This window comes from Lepus europaeus, chromosome 14 (assembly GCF_033115175.1).
Source record: "Lepus europaeus isolate LE1 chromosome 14, mLepTim1.pri, whole genome shotgun sequence".
Taxonomy (NCBI): domain Eukaryota; kingdom Metazoa; phylum Chordata; class Mammalia; order Lagomorpha; family Leporidae; genus Lepus; species Lepus europaeus.
The window spans coordinates 21,818,191-21,831,889 of NC_084840.1; the positions used below are offsets into that span (position 1 = coordinate 21,818,191).

Here is a 13,699-nt window from a genome sequence, read left to right on the forward strand (position 1 = left end):
ACACCCACACCCCACATTCCACACCAGGGTGGGACCATTCCTTGGTCTTACCTTAACCTTCTCTTCCTTCTCAGAGGCTCTGGCGGTGATTCTGTAAGGCCAGCAGAACTAAAAGGCACTTTCTAACAACATCCCCCTTATCTGCCCCTCGCATCCGGTCTCCTGGACTCCTGCAGGTCCTGGCCATGAGTAAGGTTCACTTCCCACGGACACGGGAGTCATGTCTAGGCACGTCTAACCCCACACTTATCATCACAGGCCAACGCCACCCACAGCACCCTCCTTGGGCAGTGCCCACGTCGTGCGACTTGGTCAGGAATTTGGAGGGAGCGGTGCTCCCGCCATGAGTTACTCTATAGCTGCTTTCCAAGGAGAAAATGAACACGCACAGTGTGAAATAGTACCCTGAACAACATTTAATCTCTGGTCCTTCAGAAGGGAGTTTAGGATCTTGCAGTCACTCAGGTTTGAGTCTTTGATGGTGAGAAGGGACCCTTCGGGGGCTGTGCAGATGTCCAAGAGCACTGGTTAAGGGGTGGCAGACCCCGAGTGTCCACGGAACAGGAGTCAGCAGCCCCAGCTTCCAGTCTCAGCTCAGGGACTAAGCATCAGAGTGACTGTGGATGAACCACTTCTCTTCCCCCATGGCGAAGCTTCTCCAAGACAGCTTCCAGCTCTGAGAGATTGTGAACAGCAAGTGAAGGTTCTGGGCCAATTTCCCACCATTGGAGTAGAGGACATATAAAAACGACCCACAGTCACACGGACAAGATCTTAGGTATATATACAAAGTCTCCGGGCAGGGCTCTCTGCTCAGTGTTGACAGAGCCCTGGAGTTGGGGAGCAGGAGAGCAGGAAGAACGGGGATTTGAGAGTCTTGGACCACAGCACAGGGTATCATGGAATGTATGGAGCCCAAGGATGGGGACTCTCCCTTGGGGAGGCACGGTGTGTGTGGCACTTACCCTGCCTTCTCAGGCCAACAGGAGCTGTCTGCTGTCAGTCAACCAAGAGGCTTGGTTATAGCAGCGTGCCTCATCCTTGGGAGTGGTGATCCTGAGAAGGCGGTGGGTGAAGAGATAACAGAGCAGCTCCTCCTGGCACCAGGCCTTGTCCAGAGAGCCTGAGCCGAGAGAGGGGTCTGGCAAGGCAAGAGTCAGTCTCCATTTGCTGTAGGGGTTCTTGGAGGCCCCCATTTCATGGGCCCCTGGCCTTGCCAAATGTAGTGTTTTTTGCAGTCCTTGGCATATCCATATCTCACTTGACTTTGTTTCTGGCCACCCACCTCCATTGGTTCTGGCTGAGCTGAACTTGACCCAATGCAGAAAATCTCCAAGGAGAGCAGAACTCTGGACAGAAACTCCCAGTCTTGTATAAATAGCTACAGAGGTATATACAGCCTATCATACAATGCGTGTGTGTGTGCGTGTGTGTGTGTGCGTGAGCACGGGAACTTAGTCAACAACCACCCTCAGTGCAGCGTACGCTCAGACTCAAATCTCTCCCTTGTCATCACCCGGGGGGAGGAGCCCATGCCTGGCCAAGCCTGTGTGTGAGCTGTCCATGGCTCCGAAGGAGAGCCTGGCATCTCTTCTCGCGCAGAGGGGTGCGGTTAGGGCTGGCAGCCCTGGCTTCTGCACCTACTCCTTCAACAGTCCCAGCTTCTTCAAAGCCTCCCTTCTGTGCTCATCCTGGATGCCCTTTGGGGAGATCTTGACACTGACGCACGGGGGCCGGGGAAGCTTGTCCCGGCTCTGGCCCTGGTAGGAGAGGGGCCTCGAGCTCTGCTCCAGGTCAGCCAGCTTGCCCACCTGGATTCCTGCAAAGTCCCTCCCGGTGCCCAAGGAGGCGGGGCGTGGCCGGGAATTGCGCAGGACGCTGGGTGAGATCTTGTCCATCAAGGAGCCCTTTCCCAGAGAAGTGCTGGTTTGGGGGCTGGGGTCTTTCTCAGCTGACAGGTAGCTGCTCAGCCCCACCCCCGAGCGCTCCAGAGTGTTGGACTTGAAGTTCATCTGTCTCAACCCGGGGATGCTGCTGTCCTGGAGAGTCAGCCCTGAATCTAGCTTGGGCTGAGTCAGAGGACTGTTTGCCCTCGAGGCCTTTGGGATAGGAATCGGCATAGACTTGGCAGCTGCCACCTTCCCTGGAGGGGTTTCCTGGGCAGGTGTCCAAACCTTGCCAGGAGAAGACCCCTGAGCCGGAGCTGGGGCTGGAGCCGGAGCCTTTGCTGGCGCAGGTCCCCGAGACAGAGCCGGAACTGGAGCCGGAGCCGGAGCCTTCCCCGCAGCTGCTGAGACCTGAACTGGAGCCGCAGGCTGAGCAGGACCCGGGGCTGCGCCTGGGGCAGGGCCCTGAGCACGAGGCTCCCTGAGCCTGAAGGAGCTGGCGGGCTTGCTCAGGTGGAGGCCGGGCTCCTCTTGGTCCTGGGGCAGCCCCAGCTTCTCCAGCGCCTCTCTGCGTGCTCGCCTCTGCTCCTGCAGTGAAGAGGGGCCCAGGCCGGACTCCCCCGAGGCAGCCTCGGCGTGGCGAGACAGCCAGTTCTGGGGCTGGCTGTGGAAGCTGCTCCGGCTGCTCTTCAGGACGATGTTAGGCGGCAGCTTCCGGGGCTTTGGGGCGGCCAGGGAAGCTGGCTGGGTGCCCGGATCGCTCCCTGATGCCAGGGGCTGGGGGTGCCCCACGGAGCCTCTCTCATTGGCTTTGTGGGACATGGCTTCTGAAGAAGTCTCCTCCGTCTTCCGGGCGTGGGGCGCCTGACTCTGCTCTCCTGGCCTCTTGGGCAGGTGGTCCTCCTCGCGCTGTTCTGGCTGCGTGTCCCGGAAAGCCTCCGGTGGGGGGATGGGCGCCACGTCCAAATCAGGGACAGCCTCCCGGGGGCCGGCTGGGCCTGGCCTGGGCTCACCGCGCCAGCTGCCCAGCTGTTTCACTTCTGGGAGCCCCGCAGGTTCTCCGGGGGTGTGGCTGTTAGTCTGGCTGGTGCTTCCGCCGAGGTTCTGGCTTCTGCCAATGTGGATATTTCTGGGGAGGCTGTAGGAGCCAGACCTGAGGCCCAGACCTTGGGGTTCAGGAGGATGGGACGAGCTGGCCTGGGTCACTGTCCTTGGCTCTGGTCTTTGCTCAGCAATCGTCTCCTTTGGATTTCCTGTGCAGTTCAGGGAGAACAGGCGAAAAGGAGAGGACAGACAACAGGGGTGAGCGCCTTGCGGCAGAGAAAAAGCAAACACTCCCTGAACTCTGATCTCCAACCAATAGCAAATGGGTGTTATTTTGTTTGATTTGGTTTGGTTTTCTTTGCTTTTAAAGGGGTAGCACTCTTACTGATGGAGCAGCGAGAACAGATTCATTTCGACTAAGGATTCATTTTTCATGATGGTTGGGAAGACAGCAGCCCCTGACTGCTCCACACCCTTGACTCGGGGTCTCCCTGACCATCTACAGACCCCTGGGAGGTAGGGATGGCCTTGGATGGTTCGCTCTGTCTCCAGCTCCCAGATGACTGAGCCTAATGGCAACTGGTGAACAAGTGATTTGCTCTTGACTTCACCAGGCTTTTGCCTTCTACTTTGTCTTTTCACAAGCACCTGGACAAGTCTGTAGCAGGTGCAGTGTCCCTGCACTAGGGAGTGACACGGCTTCTCTAGCAGGCTAGGCAGGTGCTTAGGCCCACTGAGCCAGGGAGTTGGCATCAAGGAGCAGGGAGGCCCCCTGGCCCCACTTCCTGCTCTGTCTCAGGGAGAGTCTGATACAGTGTCGATAAATGTTTATTAAATGAGTGAATGATTGCAGCCCCGATACCAGTGGCTCTGTCTGTGGGAGCAAGGTGCTTCCCACACCCTGGCACGTGTGGCCCCATACACATGGCCACATGGTGTGCCATTCGGTTCCCTTCTACCAAAGCTGAACACCACTGACTCTCCACCCTCTCCAACAGGGCCCCTTCCCTCATCTTATCTCCTGGAGCCTTGTCCTCTGGGCCACCCAGATTAGCTCGCTGGACTGACTCGGTCTCTCTAGAGCAATCACCCAGGCCTTCCTCGTGTCCTCGCTTACTTCTCTGTTCGTCTCTCCCGGGATTTTTCCATGAGAGAAAGGGAGCTGCTCAAACCCCTCTCCTTCCCAGGTCTCCGACGCGTCATGGACAGACAAGAAGCCGGCTGGCCAGCGCCCCCTCGCTGCCTCTCCCCCTGTAGCGACTTCATTTGGCCAGCAGAGTGCGGCTGCCCCTTCTGCTGTGCCCCTGGGAGCAGCTGATCGTCTGGGTGTTTTGACAGGTGCTGTCGCAGACAGTCCGTCTTACCCTTGGGGGCAGGCTGGGTTTTGGGCGGCGCTCGGAAGCCGCGGGGCGTTGGGACCAGCTCAGACTCATCGGTGGACAGTCCGCTGTCACCCTCGGTGTCCAACGAGCCGATCGTCTCCTCCAGGAAGAGCAGACACGCCTTCTCTTCTGCTGACAGGAAGTCGTAGCTGCTGTCACTCTGTGGGGAGAAGGAGCTGTGAGAGGGAGGTCCCTCTGCAGAAACTGGCCGGGCCTGAGAACCACCCTGTGGTGGCGAGGAATGCTGGAGGGCGGGAAACCATCCGCCCGCGACTCTGCCGACCTGCTGGAGCTGCGTCCTCCGGAGGCTGCGGAGCCTCAGAGAGCACAGACTGCCAGAACTGGGGGTCCACCAGCACCCAGCCCTGCAGCCTGGGCAGGCAGGTGCAACAGTCTTCCCTTTGCTGGCTCCTGGGTTTAGATCATCCGCAGTCCCGGGTGCACATCCCAGTTCTTTTGTGTGAACCTTGTCAAGTGTCTCACCCTGTGTGTCCCTGGGCTAGCTCCAGATCATAGAGGCGACAATTTGACATGAAACTTGCATGGTATTGCTTTTAACTTTACAAAGACCTTCTGCATACTTGATTTGGTATGTCAAAGTCACTATAAGGACATGCAAATGCAGCCAAGTACTGGCTGCTAGGCCAATGCGAACAGCGGCTCGACTAGCCGCAGATACATTTGCTGAATAATTTATACTTGACTTTGAAATGCATTCCATGCAGGCTTTTTCTCCTTGTATGTTGACTTTCTTGATGGCATTTGGCTCTGGCTAACATTCAAATAACTCTGCATTTCTTTAGCAAATATTAACTGAAGGGGAAGGTGCAGGAACTGGGTGGTATGAGGGAGGGGAAAGCAACTTTGCACTAAATATTAAATCGATAGTAAAGTAGGAAATTTCTATTATTAGAAAGCGCACAGGCTGTTTGGAAGATGATTCAGATGGTGCTGTCCATGCCTTCCCAGGCCAGGAAGATTGATGGCATTGTTGCTCTTCAAAGGAGGTTGGAGGAAAACCAAAGGTCAACTGGGAATGTCGGGACCTGGGCCCGAGCCTTCTCGATGTAGCCTTTCCTCTTCCTATGATCTGGGACACCTCTGAGCTGTACGTTCTCCAGGCCCACACAGCCAGGACGTATTTTGCGACGGCCCTAAGTGCATCCTGGGGGGAGGGAGAGGGTTGTTCCAGTTGCCCCTGTCCCTTTCAGGCTCATCTGCCAGTTGCCTGATGGGGGTCCATATGGGAAGGGAAGCCCCAAAGATAGCCCTCGGCAGCCGGAAGCCAACTCCAGGAGTTACTTGAGCAAAGATCTTTTTTTACTTCCCTCTTCCTACTAAAATAGCCCTGCCACGCATAGGCCAACTCAGTTTCTCTTTTGTGGCTGACTCACTTTGAAAACTCTTAACTGGTGGACGATGGCATGTGCCTATTCATACTGGCCGCAGCCTAACAGGAAGCTGTCTGGCTGGGTCCATCACCTAGGGTCAAAAGGAAATTATGCATATATTGTCTATACTTTGGATCTGCGTATTTGTGTGTGTGTTTTTCCTTTCCCCTCCACTTTTACATATCAAGCTCCAGAGGTCACAGTAAAGACCCCATTTCACCAGTCACTTTGCAGTGGAGTAATTACCCTTAACTATTCAGACCCCTGCACAGGCTAACAGTGAAGTATAAATTCTCCACGGTTGGCATATGTGCGACAAGGCAGAGCAACAAGGACATGCTTCCATTCGGACGTAGGACTGGTTTATTTTTTTACTCCAGGCTGAAAATAACCGAGACTGAAAATCGTACCCAGGAAAATCACAAGTGATTCCACACCACTCACAAAGACACGCGCTGACTTGTAAGGCTGTTGGTGTCTGCTCCCCGCGGGGCTGCCTCCTTTTCCCAAAGAGACCTGTGTTAACTGCTTTACAAGCGCCTCATTTACCCCCTGGAAGAATCCTGTGAATTCGGGGTGGACGTCATTCCCACTTTACAAACTGAGTGATTTGCTCCAGGTCAGAGAGCTTTTCCTGAGCAGGGAACCCAGGGCTGTTTGATGTGAAAACTTAGCCTCTGCGTCTTCATCAAAGACTGATGTGACACTGCTCCAGGCAGACAGCTTCGAGAAGGCACTGCTACAGAGCTCTGCACTCTACTTTTCATCACAGCTCAGACCACGGCCCATTCTCTCTCCCGAGCTCCAACCCCTGACCCAGTGAAGATTGGCCGTGTTGGTGGTGGGGGGAGTTGGAGGGTCTCCCTCATCCTGTCGCCCTCTGAGGTTACCGCACCCTATTCTTTACAGACCTAGGGGTGACTCAGAGGCAGGAAGCACCCACGGATTTTGTGATTCACTTGCTGATGAGGAAGATGAAAGAGAAGGTGCAGTGAGCGATGACTGATGGCAGAGCAGGGCGGGGTGGGGCGGGGCACGTGTGCGGGCAGGTGTGCGGACAGCAGACAGGTTGCGGGAGGGAGAGTACGTACAGATCCAGAGCAGGTGGAGGGGTGGAGGTGGCGCTCACCATGCTGTCGCAGCTGCCGACGCAGGTCACGTGTTCCCAGCCAGGCCCTGCTGGCCACAGCTCCCTCTCGGGCATTGCCCGAAGCAAGGTGCAGGGGTGGCAAAAGGGGCTCCCAGAGGGGAAGCGAAGGGAAGTGAAGAATGTCCCAGGCTGGGCCTGAAAAGAGAAGATCAAAGCCACGAGTGAGCCAAAGCTTCTGCAAGGCTCTCGCCCAGGCCCCGGGGCAGCACCGCGGCATGGACACCAAGCAAGCAGAAAGCGGGGAGGGGGCCGTGAACGCGTGGGACTCCCACCCCCGCCTGCACAGACGGACACATAGGCTGGATGCCATGCACACAGAAGGATGCACTGAGGGGTGCAGAGGCTGTGCGTCCAGAAGGCAGCTCCTGTCTCTTCTCGGGGTTGTGTTTCTCTCTGAAACAGGCAGCTTAACCTACATCTGCATGGCCGAAAACAATGAATGCTACAGGGGTTACTAGCTGGGGTGCTGGGTCTAGTTCCAACGCCCACTCCAGCCATTTATGGAATTGTCACTTAAGGCAAATTACTCTATGGGTCTGTTTTCCCTCATTAAATAGGGAAATGAAGGAATCAAATGAGATGCTCTTTAGTTGGTAGTAGATTCTCAAACATTTAAAGAATAAGCCAATAACTACTTTTCTTGTGAGAAGAAAAAGATAGGCTCCATGGAGGATCAGACTCCATTGAGGCAAAGGAAATCAGAGTTTAGAAGAGAAGAGTTCTGGTTAAATGGAAGAGGACGAGAGCCCCTGGCAGTACCTACCTCATATGGCCGTGTGAGAATACAATATAATCAAACACTCCATGCAAAACACTTTGCTCAGTGCATGGCCCAGTGACTGTCAGCGGCTATCACAGTCAACATCATCAACCCCACCATCGCCCTAGCCTGGGAGGCCTGAGCAGGGCACCTGCAGTGTTTGACACAAACCCAGTTTCCCTCTTGATACCGCTTCCTCACTTGTTGCACATGTTCCCAGTGAGGTTCCCTAGCTGAACGAATGAGAGGGCTGGCCTGCGTGGCTCCCTCCCAGCTCCAGCTCCTTCGGGAAAGCAAGCAGAGAAAAGGAAGGCAGTGCCGTCCTCCCTTTGAAAATCCCAAGGAACACTCCACTGGAGTTGGCCAGGGGTGACTCTTCCATGTTAAAATGAAATTTTAAAAGAATTTGGATTAAAAGAAAGTCCCAAGGTCAAACAGAGACTTGTGGGAGAGCTAGAATTATCAAAAAATGTTTGTCTAATTCCGAATACATTATTTCCCTTTACACCAAGCGACACTTTCTACCGTCTTTCTCTACCCTACCATTATTAGGCAATATGTCATAGAAAAGTGAGTTCTAGGGGCCGGCTCTGAGGTAGCAGGTAAAGTCACCCTCTGCAATGCTGGCATCCCATATGGATGGTGGTTCAAGTCCCGGCTGCTCCATTTCCAATCCAGCTTCCTACTAATGCACTGGGGAAGCACCAAAAGATGGCCCAAGTCCTTGGGTCCCTGCACCCATGTGGGAGACCTAGAAGAAGCTCCTGGCTCCTGACCTGGCCCAGCCCTGGCTGTTGCAGCCATCTGGGGACTGAACCAGAGGATGGAAGATCTCTCTCTCTCTCTCTCTCTCTGTAACTCTTTCAAATTTATGAACCTTTAAAAAATTGTGTTCTAGTTGTGATCTGAGGATGTGGGGTTTAGATGCCATGGGAGAGATCCTTTGGCCCCTGCAAGTAATTGCTTCCAGTGCCAGAGTCAGGTTTGGGTTGGGTGAGGTGAGTCAGCCACCCAGTGCTACAGTGCTGGTGAGTACAAGGCCGCAAGGAGCAACGTTCTGCTTGGGAGGAGCCCTCAGGTGGGGCAGGACTGGGACAAGATATATGTGGTCCACCAGGGTCCAGAGTTTCTCAGGGGTCAAGGAGTTGGCCAGAGGGACACAGACACCAGAGAAGCCCAATGGTAAATCAACATTGGTGAGATGGCTTCGCAGAGTTTCTTCATGAGATTCGTCCCCTGACACCCAGAACCTCAAGCAACAGGAAGATGAGAAGTCACGCGGATAAAGTTCAGTCATCTCAGCTATGCACTCCATGAATGACGGTTCAGGTTCAAGGAGTCATAACCCATTCCCAGCATTCTGTAGGGTTGAGGCCAATATAGCAAAGGTAATCCATCTCTCTTGAGCCTAAGCACACAGAAGGCACTCAAACAACGCTGGATAAATCAACTTGTCACTTGTTCGAGTGTCTACTGGGTAGAACAGTTGGAAGACTTCTTGGCTTCTGACCTATTAACTGGAAGCTTTTTCCTAGATATTTTATTTCCCTGAGAATACACGGAATGTGGGCAACGCCTTCAGTTAAACTAATATTTATTAGTCCTTTATAGTATGCACTGGCGGTACAAATCCACATATGACGAAGACATCGTTTTCAAGAGGTCAGGGTAGGACCCAGGGTCTGGTTTTGGGGCCCAATGTTCTTGTCTGCAGAATTGGGTGGTCAATCTTTAGAGTGACTCACTGTAATTAACAGGATATTCTCTGCGCATGGGTGAGCAGATGCAGCCGCTTACTTTCAGACAAAATGACTGCCCAAGTTCTCCTAAGTAGGCTTCAGACTTTGCAGGGTTTGCCTGGCTCTCTTCCACCCAGGGAAGCCTAGCACATGCTCCCTGCAGGACCCAGGATGGTCTGAAACAGCTGGAAAAGACAAGAGTGACAGGAGCAGAACTACTTGGCAAGAGCACAGCATGGCATGGCTCATGGAGTGCTCGTCAGATCCTCAGACCAAGCTGGAAGCACAGGCGGTGTGCGACACTGGCCTCATTTTAGGAGGGAGGGAGTGGAGCTTTTCCCCCTACCGCTTCCTAAGGGCTGTAGAGCGTGACCCATAGCTGCATATACAGGGCAGCCTGAGCGGCCTGGCCTCTCCAGGGGCCATGTCAAGTTCTGAGCAGTTGCAAGAGAGGCATGAACCAGAAGAAGTGTCACAAGTGTCACCGGTTATCCCTAACTAAATACTAGAAGCCTGAAGATCGCCCTTCCCTTTCCTCTTCGTACCTTGAGCCCTGCAAGCCACCTGCTTTAGCTTTACTCTTCCAGGCCAGTTTATTGCCCCAGCTACAGAGGGTATTTCCAGAGTAAAGAAATGCCACCAAAGATCACGTCATTGGGCAGAGATGAATTTGAACCTGACCCAAAGCTGAGCAAGCCTCCAGGTGCCGGCCCCTCACCTCCACACCTGGTTTTCTCCCCACCCTTCAGCAGCCTGGCTGGCCTCCCAGCAACTTTACAACCTTGAAACTTGGGGCTTATATCGAAACCTGAGGCATTTCTCATCTGATAAGCAAGTAAGACACTCAAGGTGAGAATTTGGTATCTTTTCACCCTTGACCTCTTTTGGGGACTAATAAGGAGGAGGGAATGGGTTAAGAATACACACAGGCTACAGTCAGGGCCACCAAAGGTGCATTAAATATTAACTACTCCACTAAAACCAGTCAAGCCCTGGAAGAGAGTAAATAGGCAGCATGTGGATTCTAAAGTGGCGGCATGGGGAGCAGGCTTGAACCCCAATCCAGGTTGGCTGGAACAGACCAGACCAAGGCCCCCCTTATCATCTTCCTCCCAGGAGTCCAACCCCATGCCTCCAGGAGCTCTGCTCTCTCCTCAAAGAGGTGTTCTAGATCTTTCAGATCAGATGCCTCTGCCTCTGCTGATATCCCAGCAAAGTGCCTCCGGCCGGAGAACATCCCACGAAAATGTTGGCAAGACCAAAATTTGCACCGTGGGCCTCTCAGCCTCTCCGTGAGCACACGGGCAAGTTCCTGTGCATGTTCAGGCAATGTCTGAATCTCTCTCTCACCCGCGGGTTTGAGGCAAGGCATGGATAGAAATACCCACTGCGCAGAAGAGCTGTGCGACACGCTGCTGCTGTTTTCCTGGGGACAAGTCCTCCATGGACGCCACACTGAGTGTGGCAGGCTGGTTCTGCAGGGGAGGCCATAGCCTAAAGCTCCAGGTGCCAGGACCAGAAACCGGCCCCGACTGAGTATGCCAGGACCCGAGAGCCTTGCCCGGGGGTCCTCCCCGACCCCTCTTTGCAGCAGGAGGAAGAGAGGTGGCGTCCTGGGCCACAGTGCCAACCCTCCAGGACAGATCACGGAGCACTAATGGGCTACACAGCCTCCACTTCTACATCCAGCTTCCCACACCAGTTGCCAGCTGGCACACCCGAGGGAAAACACAGCAAACCCACCACCCCATCTGGTTCTTCCCTTGGTGATCTCTGCCACGCTACCTTGGCCTGAGTCTCACTTGGAGCTCTGACTGGACTTGACATGCTGCCACGGAATATGAATGTGTCGAGGCTGGCACAGCTGAATAGCTTTCTGTTTGCTGGTCTCTGTCTCTCTTAGCAGGCGCAGTCAGAAAATCAATGGAGTTGAACCCAAAGACACTCCGCTGAGCAGCTGGATTCCCTGTGGATTTTCCAAACATGGGCTGGTAGCCTGAGTTGGAGCTCTCCCAACGTGGGCAAACCTCCTGTCCACTTACAGACTACCAGGTACAGCTCACACGTGGCACACCTGGCTGCAGAAAGCTCCATGATCAAACATATCCTGATCACACATACGCACACTGCGCCTTTTACTTAAATAAAGGCAGATGCTGGATGGATAAAGCCAAGGCAGAATTTCCCGTTTCAAATGCAACAGGAAACCAAGGCACTCGACTCACCTGGGCAATGATGTCTGATTTGGACTCCCTCTAACTATTCCCCTTCCAACAATCACAACTCAGTTTCACCTGCTCAGAGATGGAAATTTCCCAAAGCAACCTGTTTACTTTTCTTGCTGATTGCGCGATCTGCTTACCCAACCTAAATTGGTAAGGGAACAAGACGCATCCCTTGCCCTGGTGTCCACAAAAGGACTCATGTGGAGACGCTTCCAACCTGCTCTGAGCCCAGCACGGACTCCGAGAACTGAGGAGCAGAGGGGAGCGCCCCTAGCTGAGGACACCCCCTTCTCCCTGAAGCCCTGGAGCCCGCAAAGCCCTCCTCTTGCTGCAGAACAAGCACTAGTTGGTTAGTGATTAACTCACCTTCCGTGGGGTGGGGGCTGATGAGAGGAAAGGGCTACCCTTTGGCTTCAAAGGGCAGAGATGGAGAGAGAGACCGAGTCTCCGGCCGGCCGCCTACTGTTTTCTTCTCCTTTTGACCTCCTTCTGACTTACCTAGACAGGTAAATGCTTCATAGGAGCTGCCTCGCCCCACCCTGCCCCGGACTCTCAGCCAATCCCAGCTTCCCCTGCCTATTTCTCATTCCAGCTGTTTCTCCAGGGAGGGGGTGGGGAGGGGCATGAGCAGGGCGGTGCTGCTCTCCCTTGGCCAATCATCTCCTGCCTTCCCGTTCCCCCACCCGCAGCCAGTGCAGAGGCTCCCGGAGGAGAGCTGGAAGGAGAAGGAGCCGATCTGGGCTGAGGCTGGAAGAAAGGAGAGTTGGCAGGGAACCAGGAGGCCAAAGATACTTTTTCTTTAAACTCTTGATGTAAGGGAGCACCTACAGTCCCCTTGGCAGTGAGCTTCTCCATGGGTCTGTGTGAAACGTGATTTCCCACCGATAACGGCCTTCCTCCACGGAGCCAAGTAGTCCTAGGAATTCTCCAGGTAAAGTCCTTTGTGACCGGTTTTGTTACAAGCCTTTCTAGCTATTCAGAATTACCCTCATCCCAAGGCTTTCCCAAGCAGCTCATAATCCGGCACCCCTCCGGCGTGTCCACAGAGGGGGGCCTCTTAGAGCAAGGGAGGCTGCCAGGTGCTACCCTCACCCCAGCACTCGCCAACCACCTCCTAGCCTCATTTTCTTCTGGGGGAAATGAATCCCTCTTGTTCTCCAAGAGGTCCCTGTGCTGATCAACATGTGATTGGACAGTCTTGAAGGAGGGAACATGCGCTTTGGTATTTGGGTTTCTGGTCTCTTCTGGCTGCCCAGGGAAGCCTGCAATGAGTACTAATAAAAACAAAATAACCAGTTTAGCAGCTCCTGTTTCCTTTCCTGGGCAGATTTTTGGCACCTGTGGGGAGCAATGAATAGGAAGAAGAATCCACAGCTTTCAGGAAGGTATCTTGCTCCGGGTGTGGGGGCCTCTCTTGCCGGATGGGAATTTTCCTGGAAGCTGGTTTTTCCTGTGTGTAGATTATTCCCATACCCATCAACTTTCCAGGGATTTCACTTATTAGCATTAAAAGGGTAGGAAAAAAATTTAAAACCCACGCACATAACAACTGCCACCAGGTATTCAACTCTTGCTATGTGCTACCCATTGTGCTAAGCAGTTTCATGTATCATTTCATTTCATCTGTGGTTCAACTTCAAAAGGGAGCTAATATTAATAGCTACATGCTACTAGGAGGCTGAATAACTTGAGAAAGACCGTGTAACTAAGAAGTGGCAGAGCAGGGACTTATCAAAGTCTGCCATGCATCAGCTTGATACCAAGCTGCCTTTGTTTTAGAAAAAAAAAAATCCCAAGTGGGAAATACAAAATTCAAAGATAATTTGCAGGTCTCATTCTAATAATTAGATTCATCCTTTCCCACTTCTTGTCTGGCTTGTAGCTATTTTATATTTTATAACAAGGAGACACATAGCTTTCCTCTTTTCTCTTTGTGTGGTCATAGTTGGGTAGGAAATAAGAGGTGCAGTGGTCCTGGGGCCAAGGTAAAGAAAAAGTGGGGCAAGACTCGTGAGCAGGAAGGAGGTTTGAAGAAGCCTGAGACAGCCCAGCATCGCAGCAGCAGAATCCAGGTAACAGAGCTGAGCGAGCACTCAGGGCTCAGTATTGTGTATGATGTCAC

The 13,699-nt window shown here is 53.5% G+C and overlaps 1 protein-coding gene across 1 annotated transcript; it reads right to left on the reverse strand.

Annotated features, from left to right (window-relative positions):
- Positions 1-393: 393 nt before the first annotated feature.
- On the reverse strand, positions 394-12,271 carry C14H1orf116 (chromosome 14 C1orf116 homolog). Its single transcript, XM_062211298.1, has 4 exons — positions 11,944-12,271; positions 6,833-6,988; positions 4,295-4,472; positions 394-3,139 (listed from the first exon to the last, which is right to left on the reverse strand). Exons 2-4 carry the CDS (start codon positions 6,905-6,907, stop codon positions 1,641-1,643), a joined length of 1,752 nt encoding a protein of 583 aa, XP_062067282.1. The 5' UTR covers positions 6,908-6,988; positions 11,944-12,271; the 3' UTR covers positions 394-1,640.
- Positions 12,272-13,699: the final 1,428 nt, after the last annotated feature.

Excerpts from the sequence above, each read along its gene's own strand:
- C14H1orf116 (XM_062211298.1), bottom strand. The coding sequence starts at position 6,907 with ATGCCCGAGAGGGAGCTGTGGCCAGCAGGGCCTGGCTGGGAACACGTG. Across the intron at positions 4,473-6,832 it reads TCGGCAGCTGCGACAGCATG|AGTGACAGCAGCTACGACTT; the intron begins GTGAGCGCCACC and ends TTCTCCCCACAG. Across the intron at positions 3,140-4,294 it reads AACCCAGCCTGCCCCCAAGG|GAAATCCAAAGGAGACGATT; the intron begins GTAAGACGGACT and ends TGAACTGCACAG.